Source organism: Perca fluviatilis, chromosome 1, assembly GCF_010015445.1.
Source record: "Perca fluviatilis chromosome 1, GENO_Pfluv_1.0, whole genome shotgun sequence".
NCBI lineage: Eukaryota > Metazoa > Chordata > Actinopteri > Perciformes > Percidae > Perca > Perca fluviatilis.
The window spans coordinates 45,936,691-45,950,749 of NC_053112.1; the positions used below are offsets into that span (position 1 = coordinate 45,936,691).

General features: G+C 41.7%; 1 protein-coding gene across 1 annotated transcript in view; it reads right to left on the bottom strand.

Moving 5' to 3' along the window:
• LOC120560864 overlaps window positions 1-13,391 on the bottom strand; it is a 28,499-nt gene extending 15,108 nt beyond the window's left edge. The window contains exons 1-4 of the mRNA XM_039803778.1: window positions 12,906-13,391; window positions 4,801-4,904; window positions 3,564-3,681; window positions 1,732-1,868 (exon numbers count right to left, since the gene is read on the bottom strand). Coding sequence (XP_039659712.1) covers window positions 1,732-1,868; window positions 3,564-3,681; window positions 4,801-4,904; window positions 12,906-13,170 — 624 coding nt within the window. The 5' untranslated portion in view covers window positions 13,171-13,391. The remainder of the gene's footprint in view (window positions 1-1,731; window positions 1,869-3,563; window positions 3,682-4,800; window positions 4,905-12,905) is intronic.
• Window positions 13,392-14,059: the final 668 nt, after the last annotated feature.

Consider the following 14,059-nt stretch of genomic DNA (forward strand, 5'->3'; position numbering starts at 1 on the left):
AGGCTACATGGTATCCAGCTGTTACACGTATAACCGTTTTGGGAAATGTACCACACTAAAAGTCATATGGTCAAATTTAAATAATATATTCAGAATGAGGAAATGCCAATCCTGCTTTTGATTTTGAGAACTGAAAGCCAAGATAATTGATAATGTAAAGCACTTTGAATTGCCCTGTGGCTGAAATGTGCTGTAGAAATAAAGTTGCCTTGCCTTACAACCTCCAGCCTGTCAGTCAGTCAGTCACTAGAGAACACTGCTGTGGCGGTCTGTCTTGGAGGAAGTGGTAACCGCACCACGACCGCTATCTGATCGCCATTATATCATTTTATCAGTTTTGATAACCGTGACCACACTTGCAACCGCTTTACCAGCATTGCTGTGACTTAAACAATCGAGGCGGAGTAGTTTTGCTCCGTCTGCACCTGTGTGTGTGTGTGTGTGTGTGTGTGTGTGTGTGTGTGTGTGTGTGTGTGTGTGTCTGTGTGTGTGTGTCTGTGTGTGTGTGTGTGTCTGTGTGTGTGTGTGTCTGTGTGTGTGTGTGTGTGTGTGTGTGTGTGTGTCTGTGTGTGTGTCTGTGTGTGTGTGTCTGTGTGTGTGTGTGTGTGTGTGTGTGTGTGTGTGTGTGTGTGTGTGTGTGTGTGTGTCTGTGTGTGTGTGTGTGTGTGTGTGTGTGTGTGTGTGTGTGTGTGTGTGTGTGTGTGTGTGTGTGTGTGTGTGTGTTGAGCCCCGCTCTCCGTCAACACGCGCTCTCAGGTACAGAAATTTGGCACCACTTGATCCCAACTTTTTAGGTCGGAAACCTTTACATGACCAGGACACTGTGTAGAGAGAGATTTTAAAGAAGACTGACAAATTCATCATAACTATGTTCAAGTTGTTTGTCCAAAAGCAGCGTCACTTCAGCATTTTGGTTGAGAGATTAGAAATACATCTTATTCTCATTCCTCTCTTTGAAAATATTTATCAAAAGGTCCTAAAAAAGGTCCCAAATTGTTTTCATTCTGTCGAGCATTCTTTTTTGACTGCCAACGTAGAGTCTTTGCTGGATTATTACATCCTACAGTAGACTTCCGGGAAGAAGAAAGATTAGATCTGTTCCCAGGTCTCTTCAGGAAATTCAGGGTGGCTCTTTCGCTGGTGGGTTTTCAGGTTTCTTATCCAGGCAAATCCCCTGCCACACAGCTTACATGTGTATGGCTTCTCTCCAGTGTGAACCCTCTGGTGTTTCCTCAGGTTCCCCGCCTCGGAGAACATCTTCCCACATGTGGTGCAGCTGAAAGGCTTCTCGCCCGTGTGGACGCGTTGGTGGATCTCCACCTTCTTGGGACGATTAAAAGCCTTGCCGCAGTAGCTGCAAACAAACAGTCTTTCCTTGGTGCCAGTCTGATGGAGCACTTTGCTGCCGTCACTGAAGGGCTGGGACACGGGGACGCCAGGGCCGCAACGAATCCAGCCGTTAATACCGGAAGAGGTCGACTGGAAATCAGCCGCTGCCATCGAGTACGAACAAGACGGCCTCCTTTCTTCCACTTCAGCCCCAGAGTGCTTGTCAAAAAACTCCTCGACCAACGCGTTAGCGCTTCTACTGTCGTCGCACAACACATCAAACTGCGAGTCATTGCTGCCGTCATCGACATACCGGGGTGGGTTTATCGTATGCTGCAGTGAGTCTCTGCCCTCAACAGAGGCACTGACTTCACAATTAAGGAGAGGAGAGGAGCCACTGACCTCCACTCCTCTGCTGCTGCTGGCATGCCTTGTCCTGCTGCTCTGGGTCTGGGACCAGGTCTGACAGGAAGTGGACTTGTTGTCCTGCTGGTCAACGCTGGGTCTCACAGGTCCACAAGGGACACACTCCAACACTCCTTTAGAGAGAAAAAGTTGAATAGTTAATACTTTAGTCTCTTATAGAGACAGATTATATTTCATTACAGATAAAATATGCATGCCTCACATGATACTAGGTCTGCAACTATCATTATGGTATTTTCAAAATGTTATATGATTGGCAGATTGACTATTACTTAACCCAATTAAAATGGAAATGGAAAGATGGAAGGCTTATTTAAGATGTTGTACATTTGTTTGTTTTTTTGTTGTTCCCCTTTCTCTGGGGATTTCGCTTACAAGTAAAGTATAATTATTAAACAATTTGTAGTCTCCCAGCCAAACCTCGATAACATCCCTATGACATTGTTGACTGTTTACACAGCCTGAGTAGTACTCAACATTACGGATGTCACGAGAACCGATACTTCGGTACCAAGTCGATGCGAAAATTCTGAAAACGTGACAGTACTTATTATATTTTTCTACATTATTGTAGGTACCGTGGATGCTAACTTTGTGGACCTGACGGGGGCAGCACATATGCCTACACGTGTTCTAGTCTGCCTCTAAATGCTAAAGAAGAACGCCGACCAGCACAGAAAAACACATGAAAGTGCGCGTTTGACCGCAGTCAGCCTCTGGCTTTACCGTGCATCTACTGTACAGGAATGGCTTTCACGACTTCACCTCGAGCTCCAAAAGACGCCAAAGACGAATGTGAATGGTTTTAAGAAATGGACACAACGCAGAGAGTTTTTTTCTCCTATCCTAGAATGCATCTCTGGTGTAGCCAGACCTTACTCCATAGTAGGGTTGCAAAGGGGCAGACATTTTCTGGTAAATTTCTGAAAACTTTCCATGGAAAGTTAAGCTGGGGAATTTTGGAAACATTCCAATTTGGAAACTTTCATGGGAATTAATGGGAAATTATGAGAATTAACTGGAAATGTTGGGTAATTCGTACAAACTCCATCTTATACAATATAAACATTTCAGCTTCAATCTGCTGTAGAATGTTTCTAGAGATGATCTGTGCAGTGGGTGTGGCCTCAATAGCCCAGCAGTAGGCTAAGTAGTAGCCCAAACCATTGACCTTTAGCTTAACATATGAAGGTAGCTAGCATGCTGCCTTTGATTTACTATGGTTATGGTTATATGCATGCCAAGCTAACCATCAGCGCTGTCTAATGTTTCCAGCACACATAGGTTAATAGCAATGGGTTATGTATCATCTTCCCCCCCAAAAAATCCTGTATTTTGATTACGGTCATTGATGAATATAGGGAGGACATTCAACTGAAGGTGCATTAAATCAGGTTGTTTTAACCAAGATTATGCTGCAAGAAGGGTTTTTTCAACTACATTTAAGTTCCCTGTTATAGACTATAACAAGCATTCTTACAAATATCCAGTTTATTCCCATTAATTCCCGTTTATTCTCATGGAAAGTTTCCGACTTTGAAAATTCCTGGAATTTTGCAACCCTACTCCACAGCGCTGTGGAGATAGGGCTGGCAATGCAAGACTACTAGTAAACTGACCATGTGTAAAATCAGTGGAGTGCTCCTTTAAATGAGGAAAGAAGTAAGCAGGAATCTGACTGAGCATTCAGTGCTTGCCTGCTGTCAATGCTGCAGACACTCAGTGAGTCAGTACTGAAAAAGTATTGAGTATTGTTACCCACAGTGTAGTCTTATATACACGTGAAACGGTATTTTATCTGTACTCACCATCATCTCTGATAAGCGGCACGTTTTCCTCTCTTTCTTCAACTCTTGACATGTTTGGCTCCACCCTCTCCTCCTTTACCAGCACTGGCTCTGGCTCCACCAGCTCCACGTCTGGAGACTGTACAATAAGGCAGGTTTGTCAGCAACGACAAGTTTAATATTCATTAGGGGTGTCACAATTTTGATTTTAAATCAAAAATTGATCAAAATGAGCTTTTCATTTTGACTATCAAAATCAGAAGTAGGATCGGCAATTCTCCTAATATTATTTTGTCTCTCCACTCCCTCCTACTTGCGCCTGATCGAAGAAAAAAATAACAGACACAGCATAGCTTACCGGCTGGTAGCATGCAGCTAAAGACACAGGGTAACGTTAGCTTACCGGTAGCCTGCAGCTTGACTATTCTAGACACCATGGCCACTGCCAGAGTCAGAAATACCGGGGAAAAAACAGGAAATATTCCTGCTTCCCTGAAATCACTGGTGTGGCACATTTGCATTCCCTGTGAGTAAGTTATGTAAACAAACAATGACTTCATGGCGACTTCAGGTGCATAACTTTTAAAACAATGGTCCATTCAATTCTGTGTCTCAACCAGCAGCAGCAGCCTGCCGCCCACCAAGAGCCAGGTTCTGTCTGAGGTTTCTGCCCGTTTAAAGGGAGTTTTTCCTCGACACTGTTGCACCAAATGCTTGCTCTTGGGGGGGGGGGGGGGGATTGTTGGGTCTCTGTAAATTATATAGAGTGTGGTCTAGATCTACTATACAGTAGGTGTCCTAAGATAACTTCTGTTATGATTAGACACTATAAACAAATTAAAAAAATATTAAATTGTGCCACAAAAACAACTCAAACCATATAGTCTTATTCTCTTATTGTGGCATTGCCGTCCCTGTTGGAAGAAAAAAAAAAAAAATTGAATTTGAAAATTGAACTCAATCGTTACCTTACAATCGAAAGTAAAATCGAATCATGGATTTGGAGAATATCGACACCCCTACAAATTCATGCAGCTACAGTACTTGCACTCACCCAAAACAGCCACCCAGTACCAACACAACCCTCTGCTTTTTTTTTTTTTTTTTACAGACAACTTCCAGATAAAGTTAATTTATAGCATTGCTCAGCAGCCAACCGGTCCATCCCTGTGTGTGTGTTCCCAGAGCTCGGCTTTATTAACATCCATTCATGTCTACAAAAATCATAGTCCCCTTGACTCCCTTTTGGAGTGCTTACCTTACTCTGGACACTGTCAAAATGAATCGGCTCGCTGCTTGCATCCACTGCAGCAACTCTACCAGACCACAGAGCCACATCCATCCGTCGCTCAAACACACCCCCTACACAAAAAAACAAGGAAAGAAGTCCATTTAGAAACACTGACAGTAGACATTTCATTTCAGTGTCACTACAGTTGAAGCAAAGATGGGAAAATCATAGCATCTTAACAGTTATCTTAATAAGCCCAAGCATATTGTTGCTAAGGAATGTTATCAATGTTTTACATTAATCAACTGTTTGCCAAAATGGTCACCACAACAACTCAATAAGCTGCCGATAGTCTGTATCTGTCAGACTTTTTTCAAAGCCTTGGTTTCTTTATTCTTTTTAAGGAAACAATTCAAGGATATAATGCTAAAGTTAACATACAATACACAATTCCCCCTACTCTAGAATTCATGAATCTAGAATGTGATCCAGGGCTCGATAGTGCGACCAATTTGGTCGCAAATGCGAACAAAATTTGTAAAGGTGCAACTAAGATTTTTCCTAGGTCGCACCGGTGCACCTAACGTCCTCGCATCCGCTGCCTCTCCACTAACGAAGCAATGTCGTTTATATCGATATGGTTTAATGTTGCGTTACATGACCCATTCCTTCTGGAAAGCCGTGCCTGTGTTTGGATCTCTCCTCCGCGCAGCCCCGCCCCCATTCACTCTCCTCTACAACATGGAGCGACACAGCGCCGCTGATCCACATGCTGACATTTGTCTACAGTTTTAATTGTTATTAACACAGCTGTATATTGTTAAGTATGAGAGGGAAACCTGTATTGGCAGTGTTACCGCTGGTAACTCTCTATTACTGCGGCCGCCACGGCGAAAAACACATTAAGAGTTATTAAATGCAACTAACTTCAGTTGGTTGAGTAATAGCGTGTAAAGCCCTATTCGCACGGGATAAGTATTACCTGGTGACCTCCAGTCATTTGTAATAATCGCGGAGGTTGTCTGTGATCTTAATCCCGTGCGAATCGGTCATGTCTGTAATTTGTAAAGTAATAATTCCCCCGCAAATGACCTACCATATTTCGCCGAAAACGGAGGTCCTGTGATAATATTAGTCCCGTGCGAATCGGCATCTCTGTGATTTGGGGTCTAACTGGCTGCGTTGTCAATTATAAATGAAAAGTTTTGACATCATATCCGGGGGATAATGTCTGTAAATTTGAGTAAAATACAGACTTCAGTTATCCCGTGTGAATGCGCCAGACGAAATACAGACGTGTGGGGGTAATTTATAAACTACAAGAGGTCCCCAGGTAATACTTATCCCGTGCGAATAGGGCTTTAGTTAATAAAAATGCAGCGCAGTGACGATACAGACATTTCATAGTCTACACAAGACTGGTATAACCAGGGGTTACTTTCTTTTTACTAATTTTGTTGTTTATTTCAATTGGTTGTTTTTTTTTTTTCATAATATTTACAATCATTTTATTTTTTAATTTAGTTACATATCTTCTAAATTGTATTTCTACTATTCTCAATTCTCTGTTGTTAGATTCTGTTTGTTTTTGTAAGATTTAACTTTTCACTTTTTTGAGAGGTTGGAATAGCTGAAAGGATGAGTTGAAGGAGAAAAGGGGCTGTACTGGAGAGACCAGGCAGGTCAGAGCAGGAAGACCACAGAAGGAGATGCAGAAATGAGTGAAAGAGAAGAGGAAAGGGAATTGAAGTGAGGGATGAAGAGGAGGTTCAGAGAGAACAGAGGAGAGAGTGATGGGGATGAAGATGAAGAGAGAAGAGACTGCAGTAACCCCTGACCATATGGTTGTTTATATTCTCCTTACATATAAATTGAGTAGTAACATAACATGTTTGACATGATGTGTTTTCAGTTTTGGTATTTCCATTTGTTGTATATGTTACAACAGTTCTCTTTCAAGAACTTTACAGATAGAGTAGGTCTAGACACACTCTTTAAGTTAAATGACCAATTCCCAAGGAAGATTTGTGCAAAGAAAATAGAATATCAGGGTTGGTGGGTGTTAATACATGTACAGATATAGAGAATTATGTTATAATATGGTATTATAGTAACAAAAGATATGAACTATGAATAGAAATAATAGTTGAGCAGTTTGGAGAGTTTAGGATAGCAGGGTGAGTAGGGCATATCAGTTTATGTATGAGGGTCCCCCACTACAAATTCTTTACCCTTCCCCCATGTAAAATTTTTCATCCGCACTGGGTATAACGCCGCTAATGAGTCAGCCGTCACTCTCTGAGTAGCCTAGCATAGCTTCAGTCCATCGCACTCCCTCGGTCTTTCGGTCGTTCTTTTTTTTTTTTTTCTAAAGATTTCAGCCTTTATTTTGATAGGAAGGCTGAAGACATGAAAGGGGAGAGAGAGAGGGGGATGACATGTAGGAAAGGGCCGCAGGTCGGAGTCAAACCTCTATATTTACCAACTGAGCTATCCGGGCGTCCTCTTTCTCTTTTAATCAGTCTGTTAATGTTGTTGAAAGCTTATGAAGGAGCTTTCTCAGATATATATATTTTTTTATATAATATATCAGCCCAGTCTCACTGAAAAGCGTACAAATACCACGGGTTTCTACCTGTGAAATACGTGCAATGTGTACGCGAAATTGAAATAGTGCGTACAGCAGATACGCGGAGCGCTCCAATTACAGTAATGGAAACCACTGCGTTTACAGTATGAAAGGACGTGTGCCCGCGTAAGGAGGTTGGTTGGGGTGGTGGATGTGTAAAACACAGGACTTTCACCCAGGAGACCGGGGTTCGCGTCCTGCGTTTGGCGATTTTAGGCCGTTTTTTAGCGTGTTTATGTGGCGCGTTTTTGCGACTTCGTAGTGTTTTTTTGTTAAGCCTTTCCCAATGTTTCTTCCCTAAACCCAACCGTTTATTAGTGTGTTTTTGTGAGTTTCTTGTGTTATTAAAGCCTTTCTCTGCATTCTTTCTCTAAACCCAACCATATCTATGTTTTTGTGTGTGATGCTGTTCTCGCGATAACACACAACGGTAACGCGAGCTGCGTGCATATTAAACGCACCGGTCCCCATGACTTCAATTGGAGCGCTCCGCGTATGTAATGCACGTAGAATTTCACTTTCGCGTACACATTGCACGGTGTTATTTGTACGCTTTCGAGTGAGATCGGGTTGAATATATCCTAGGCTATTTATTTTAGATAACTTTCATTTACATGTGTTGCAGCTGTATATTTTCAAACTGGTAAAGGATTTTATTTGAGTCACAATCTTTTTTAATAAAAGAGCTTGTGAAAATTGGCTTTGACTTAAAACTGAACATTTAGCCCACTTCATAAAAAAATACAGAGCTATATATCGTGTATCGCCATTCAGTGTTACGGCGATGCGAGGAAAAATGTGGGTGCACCTAAATTTTGTGCTGGTGCACCTAAATAAAAAATGTTAGGCGCACCAGTGCAACCAAGGCAAAAAGTTAGTGTGGAGCCCTGTGATGCAAATTTTCATCGTTCAAAATCTTTTGATCCGGTGCCAATTTCGATACCTCAGTTTCGATGCTGGTTCCTTAGCGATACTTTTTTCCATACCATATGCTTTAAAATCCATTTCAACATCAACAAAAATACATTAAACACAACATTTTTATTTTCCACAGTCAGATACTCAGGATTGGTATCAATCCGAACTTGGCCAAAATTAACAAAAAAAGAGAAACCTTTTTGCTACAACATGAATATATTATTAATAAATAAATGGCATTGTGTACAGGCTAATATTGAACTAACTAAAATGCAAAGGAATGTAAACAACAAAGAATTTTTAGTGCAAACTGCACAATGACACAAACCTTTAATAAACTTGGTGACTGCCCTGTTGTCAACATAGTCAGTTCAAGTTTACAGTCATGTGCATATGTAGTACGAAGTACCACAGCAGTGAAATACAACGTGCCTTGGCATTCTCTCAGCACCAGTCAATAATAACAATTATATAGTCGACTAATCGGTGGTTTTGGTCTTAGTCAACTTAGATTTCTTTAGTCCATTAGTCATGTTTTATGCTTTTTTCATGATGAATGACTTATTTCCAAGAAACGTAAGAGCACATCTCTGATAAACACAAGAATTAAAATGGTGCTTTTGCATGACTGTTTGCGGAAAGACTCAGATTTACAGATCTGAAATGTGTTGGAGCGGTTCAAGTGGAACCCCGATGGTTTTAGATGCAGTCTTGACTACTTTTGTCAAAATATTAAGGGCATGTGAAGTAGCCCTGCCAAACCACACTACAACGTTGCCTGTCAATATACTCTCAATTGTACAGCGGTAAAAGTTCTGTAGAATGTTAAGGGACATACCATATTTCTTGAGACACCTCCGAAAATAAAACGTCTGATGTGCCTTCTTTTTAGGCATTTTAGACACACAACACACAACAAGCGCCTGGCCGCTACGGAAAGCAAAACTTGCACGTGTTAAATTTGGAACCCATGATCAGATTTGAAACCAAATCCTTCAAACGATTCCAATAAAGAACGATTCCGATGGAATCATAATTTTTGAAACGATTCCAAGTAGGAATCGGTTCTCGATGCCCAACCCTACAGCTCTATTTGATTTCTGTATGCAAATTGTAATGGATCAGTTGAGGCAGGTATGCTGTTGTTAATATATGCCTTCACAAGCTGTTCAAAACACTTTATAATCACAGAAGTCAATGCTACATGTCTAAAATCATTCATATAGGTGGTCGTTTTCTTAGGCACAGGAATTATGATTGACATTCAACTAATGGAGAACTAACTTAAGTGCAAAGGAATGGAATTGAATTGCCTTGTTGCTGAAAAGCGCTGTAGAAATGAAGTTGCCTTGCCTTACAACCTCAGCCTGTCAGTCGGTCACCAGGGCACAGAAACCACTGTTTTGCTCGCTTGTCTCAGAGGAAGTGTCAACAGCACCGCGACCGCTTGCCCCTCTCCATTCATATCATATCGCAGACACTGTCTGCATGAAGTTTTCAGAAACTGTAACCACACTTGAAACCACTTTATCGGCATCACCGTGACATCAACAAAACTGCAGAGCCGACATAGTTTACTCCGTCCGCACCTGCGCGTGCATGCGTGCGCGTGTCGGAGCTCCGCTCCCTGTCAATATGCAGAGAGGACAGATAAGCTGGCGCTTACGCACGCTCTCAGGTACCAAAATTTGGTACCATTTGATTTAAAGTGAATCGGTCCTCTGTAGTACCGACGTAATTCGGTCAGTACCCAAAAAAGTACTGAGTTCGGTACCCAACCCTATGGGCCAGTACAAAAGTAAGTCGGCCATCTTTCCCCAGAAAAAAATATTTAATAAAAAATGATAACTAGCAAAAAGGACAAATTGGAGAAAAAAACAGCAAAGATTTTACTTCCCAACATACTGCATTACAATGGCATTAACAGCAAAACACTGTCTATACAACACGCTCAACTGACAAAGATCAGTCTATAAAGGCTGTAAACAACAGAATAGACAAAAACCTGTCTATTATAACCTATTAAGCTAAAATATATTTGCACTGGCAGAACCAGCAGCATCAGCTAAAATCAGTAACGGCTGGCCTAACTCAATGAAAATCGGAATTGGCCTAGAAAGTTGTAATCGGTGCATCTCTAATAATTAACCATTTCATTGCACAAAGTGGCAAATAAACAGACGGCAGAGAAGTGGTGTTGTTTTCTTCAGACCCACTCAAACAAACTCCTCTCGGGCTGAGGGGCTGTCAGCTCCGCTGGGGAAACGTCTGCACAGGCTGCAGAAAAAGCACGTCCTTATTTACACTGTATTCCAACCAAGAAAACTGTCCATACCACTTCTAAAGAGAAGCCACTGTTGTCGCGCTAACTTTGAACACTGCACTGTCTGACAGGCAGCCCAGAGAGTCTGCCTGTTGGAACCCATTGCAACCAACTACGTTCCGGAGGCTTCCTACAACTTGTTTCAACAGTACCGTTTTAATCAGAAGAGACATTAAAACACACACACTGAACTAGTTCTGCTACTATTTGTTTTTTTACATACATTTGAATATTTTTAATAAAGCGTATTTTGATCAAATTTGGCTGGACGGGCTAGTGAGTAAAATTGGCGAGCCAGTGCCGCCCTGGCCAATTATTGACTACGCGCCTGCTTTCAAAGTAGATGCTGAACACTGGCCCACATTTTGTAATACCGATTGAGCTTACGTTAGAGTCTATATCCGACTTTTCCCGTGCAAGTCAGGATGATAGTTCTTTAAGCCAGTGGCAGATGTGATGGTTTGACACATCTTTCCAATAAATAACAGTCAGATGTTTGCGTGAATTAGGCTGGAAAAATCACGTCTTCTCAAAGATATATATTCACGTTAGAGACCGTCACAATGTTTGTTTACAATAACTTTCAGGTAGAAAACTCCTGCGTCCCATAAGTACGATAGGCTCGTTTCAGATGAGATGCGCCTCGCCTGTAAAGCGGACATGCGAGCAGGCGGCAGCAGCAGCGGGCGGTGACAAAAAGCCGAGGGCCACACTACGTATGTTCTGTGCAAAATAAGCCTTTAAAAATCAGACAAAGAGCAATTTAAATCCCTCCAGTACAAAACCACTAAAAAGTCACCATGTTGTGTCGATTCTGAACCAATCAGCGGTTACATCAGCTGAGAGCCAGGCGTTTCCCCGTCATGCCCTGGGTCTGCCTGGGTCCGCCTGGGTCTTGCAGTCTCAAAACTGAGGCCGCCTTAATCTCGTGAGGTTATCGTTGCCCACGTGTGCATGACGTCTGAGCAAGTGGCCGATGACCAGCGATCAGATTCCGCCAACGAGCCTATTGTAACAACGCTGAGCAAACGGGGTCGATCGACTGGATACAGGACTCTCGTTCATCTAAAAAGCATGTTTGATGCTTTCCTTTGTTAAGACATTCACTAACATTAGGTTGGAGGTCTAATTCACCTGTTGGGCCACAGACTACAGATAATGACACCACCCAAACTAGCAGTCAGTCAGACCAGCGGTGACATGTCGCTGTTCCTAACGCTAGATTTGGGTTTTAAAGACACTAGCAAAGCAACAGTACAGAAAATAATGACAGCAGAAACGCCAGACAGGTCGGACCTCCGTGTTTAACTATATATATATCTTAAAAACGTTACATCAACGGCTGAAAATGACAAGAGAAATAGACCAGTTAGCTGATGTTACATACTGTATTTCTGCAATTCAAATCAACTGCCTTTCATCTAACCGGAAGTAGCGTTCAAAATTAACTTTTTCGTGCACCAGCCAAATGGCTAGTGAATGTCTAAATTTGACCAGCCACTCAACAGATCCCCATTGTTTCGTGGGCTGGTGAGTGAGGCACATCTCCCGGAGGTGCTTTTTGTGTAAGCGCAACATCACAGTGATTACGTCTGTAGACCCAAGATGCAAAGCACGGGACTAGAATGGGTTTAGAAGTTATTTGGGAAATTATTTCGTTCCCAAATGTTTGCATCTTCTCACATTCCTAAATAAATTAGTATCTGGTTCCTTTATAGGTTTGGCATTAACTGGCTATTAAAGCTAATTCTGATTTTATAAAAAACATGAACAATGATTCAAACAATGAACATAAGCTTCCTCATATAGTAGAATATGAAGTTATTTGGTAGAACAGTGAACAATTCGTTAACCCATTGGGATCTCTGATGGTCACTTCAAACATTATTTGAAAAGGATCTACAGTAGGTCTACATAACTACTTCCCGTAACGGTACCTAACTAAATATATCACACACACTTCTTGGATAGCTAAAATATATTTCACTTCTTAATGTAAAAACATGAAACACATTTATATATTTAGCATATGTATATGCATACATTACGCGTGCATTAACTTGTACTTTCATCGAACGGCCATTCTCTCCTTCTGGGTTTAATATGTGTACTTTTACCTTTCTGTGTTTGGTTTAAAACGAACTGCCAAAACGTACACGGAACAAAATAGCCTTAAAACTGTGTTATGGTTTTATACTTCAGTGATCCACTCGTGCATTATTATTATTATTATTATTATTATTATTATTATTATTGTCATACCGGTGGTGTTTATCTGCACCCTGGATCGGCTGATGTTCATGGCGCTCTCCCGGAGCCTCCTCTCGGCGTTTCCCCGGGCCATCTTCAGCTCCAGCAAATGCAGCTTCCTCTTTAGGGCTTTGTTCTCTCTCTGGCACTGGGACATCTGTAAACTCACCACGGCGTAGTCGTCGTCTACCAGCTTACAGATCTCCGCCACTGCTGCGTTAGCCAGGACCTCCATGATGGAGGCCAGCTGGGTCTGGAAGGCCAGACGTCTCGACATTCTCCCTACGGTCGGTGGCTCGCTGGCTGCTCCGTCGTCTTAAAAAAATACCTAATGTAGGATTAGGAAGTTTGGTCAAAACATAACAGCTATAGTGGAGATTCTACGTTTATAAATGTTGGGCAGTTGACAGAAGACTAACGTTTAGCTAGCTAAAGTAGCTCCTCAGCAACCTAACCACCTAATGACCTAAGATCCGACCGCAAACATTTGGCGTCATTTCCGGTTATGTGTCGAACAGATGATTTTAACAAAATAAAAAACATGATTTCAACCGAGGCCAAACCGTTGCTATGTAGCTCCCAAGCCTCTTTATATACAGTCTGTATGGGCCAAGTGCAGCAACAATCAGCTTTATAATTCATTACATATGAAGACGTGACTCACTAAAAAAATACTACACTACCCACAATCCTAAGCGTAACAGTGGCGTCTTATTGGTGGAGGAGCTCGATGTTACCATGGAAACGTTTACAGCACCGGAGGTGCCAAGACCCGCCCTTCAATAGCGTTTATTGGCCAAGCGTCCATGAGAACGCAAGGTAACGTAACCCCATTTGTTCAGGGCCTATCAACCCTAACCCCAACCAATCGAGCTGCTTCGTAGGGCGGCTCTTGGCGTGGCCATAGTTTTTTTTTATTTATTTTTTATTGTTCATTTATTCAGAATATAGGAATACAAACAAACAAGGCACATTCACAAATCCATCTAAAAAAAAAAACAGTACCTTGGGTCGAGCATATAAAACAAAACCTAGGAGCTTATACCTTACAAAACAACCTAAAGAATGGTATAAAAGAAAAGAAAAGAAAAGAAAAGAAAAAAATAAATAAATAAACAGAAGGGGATATCTCAAATTAAATTAAGAGTTTCAAATAAATAAATCAA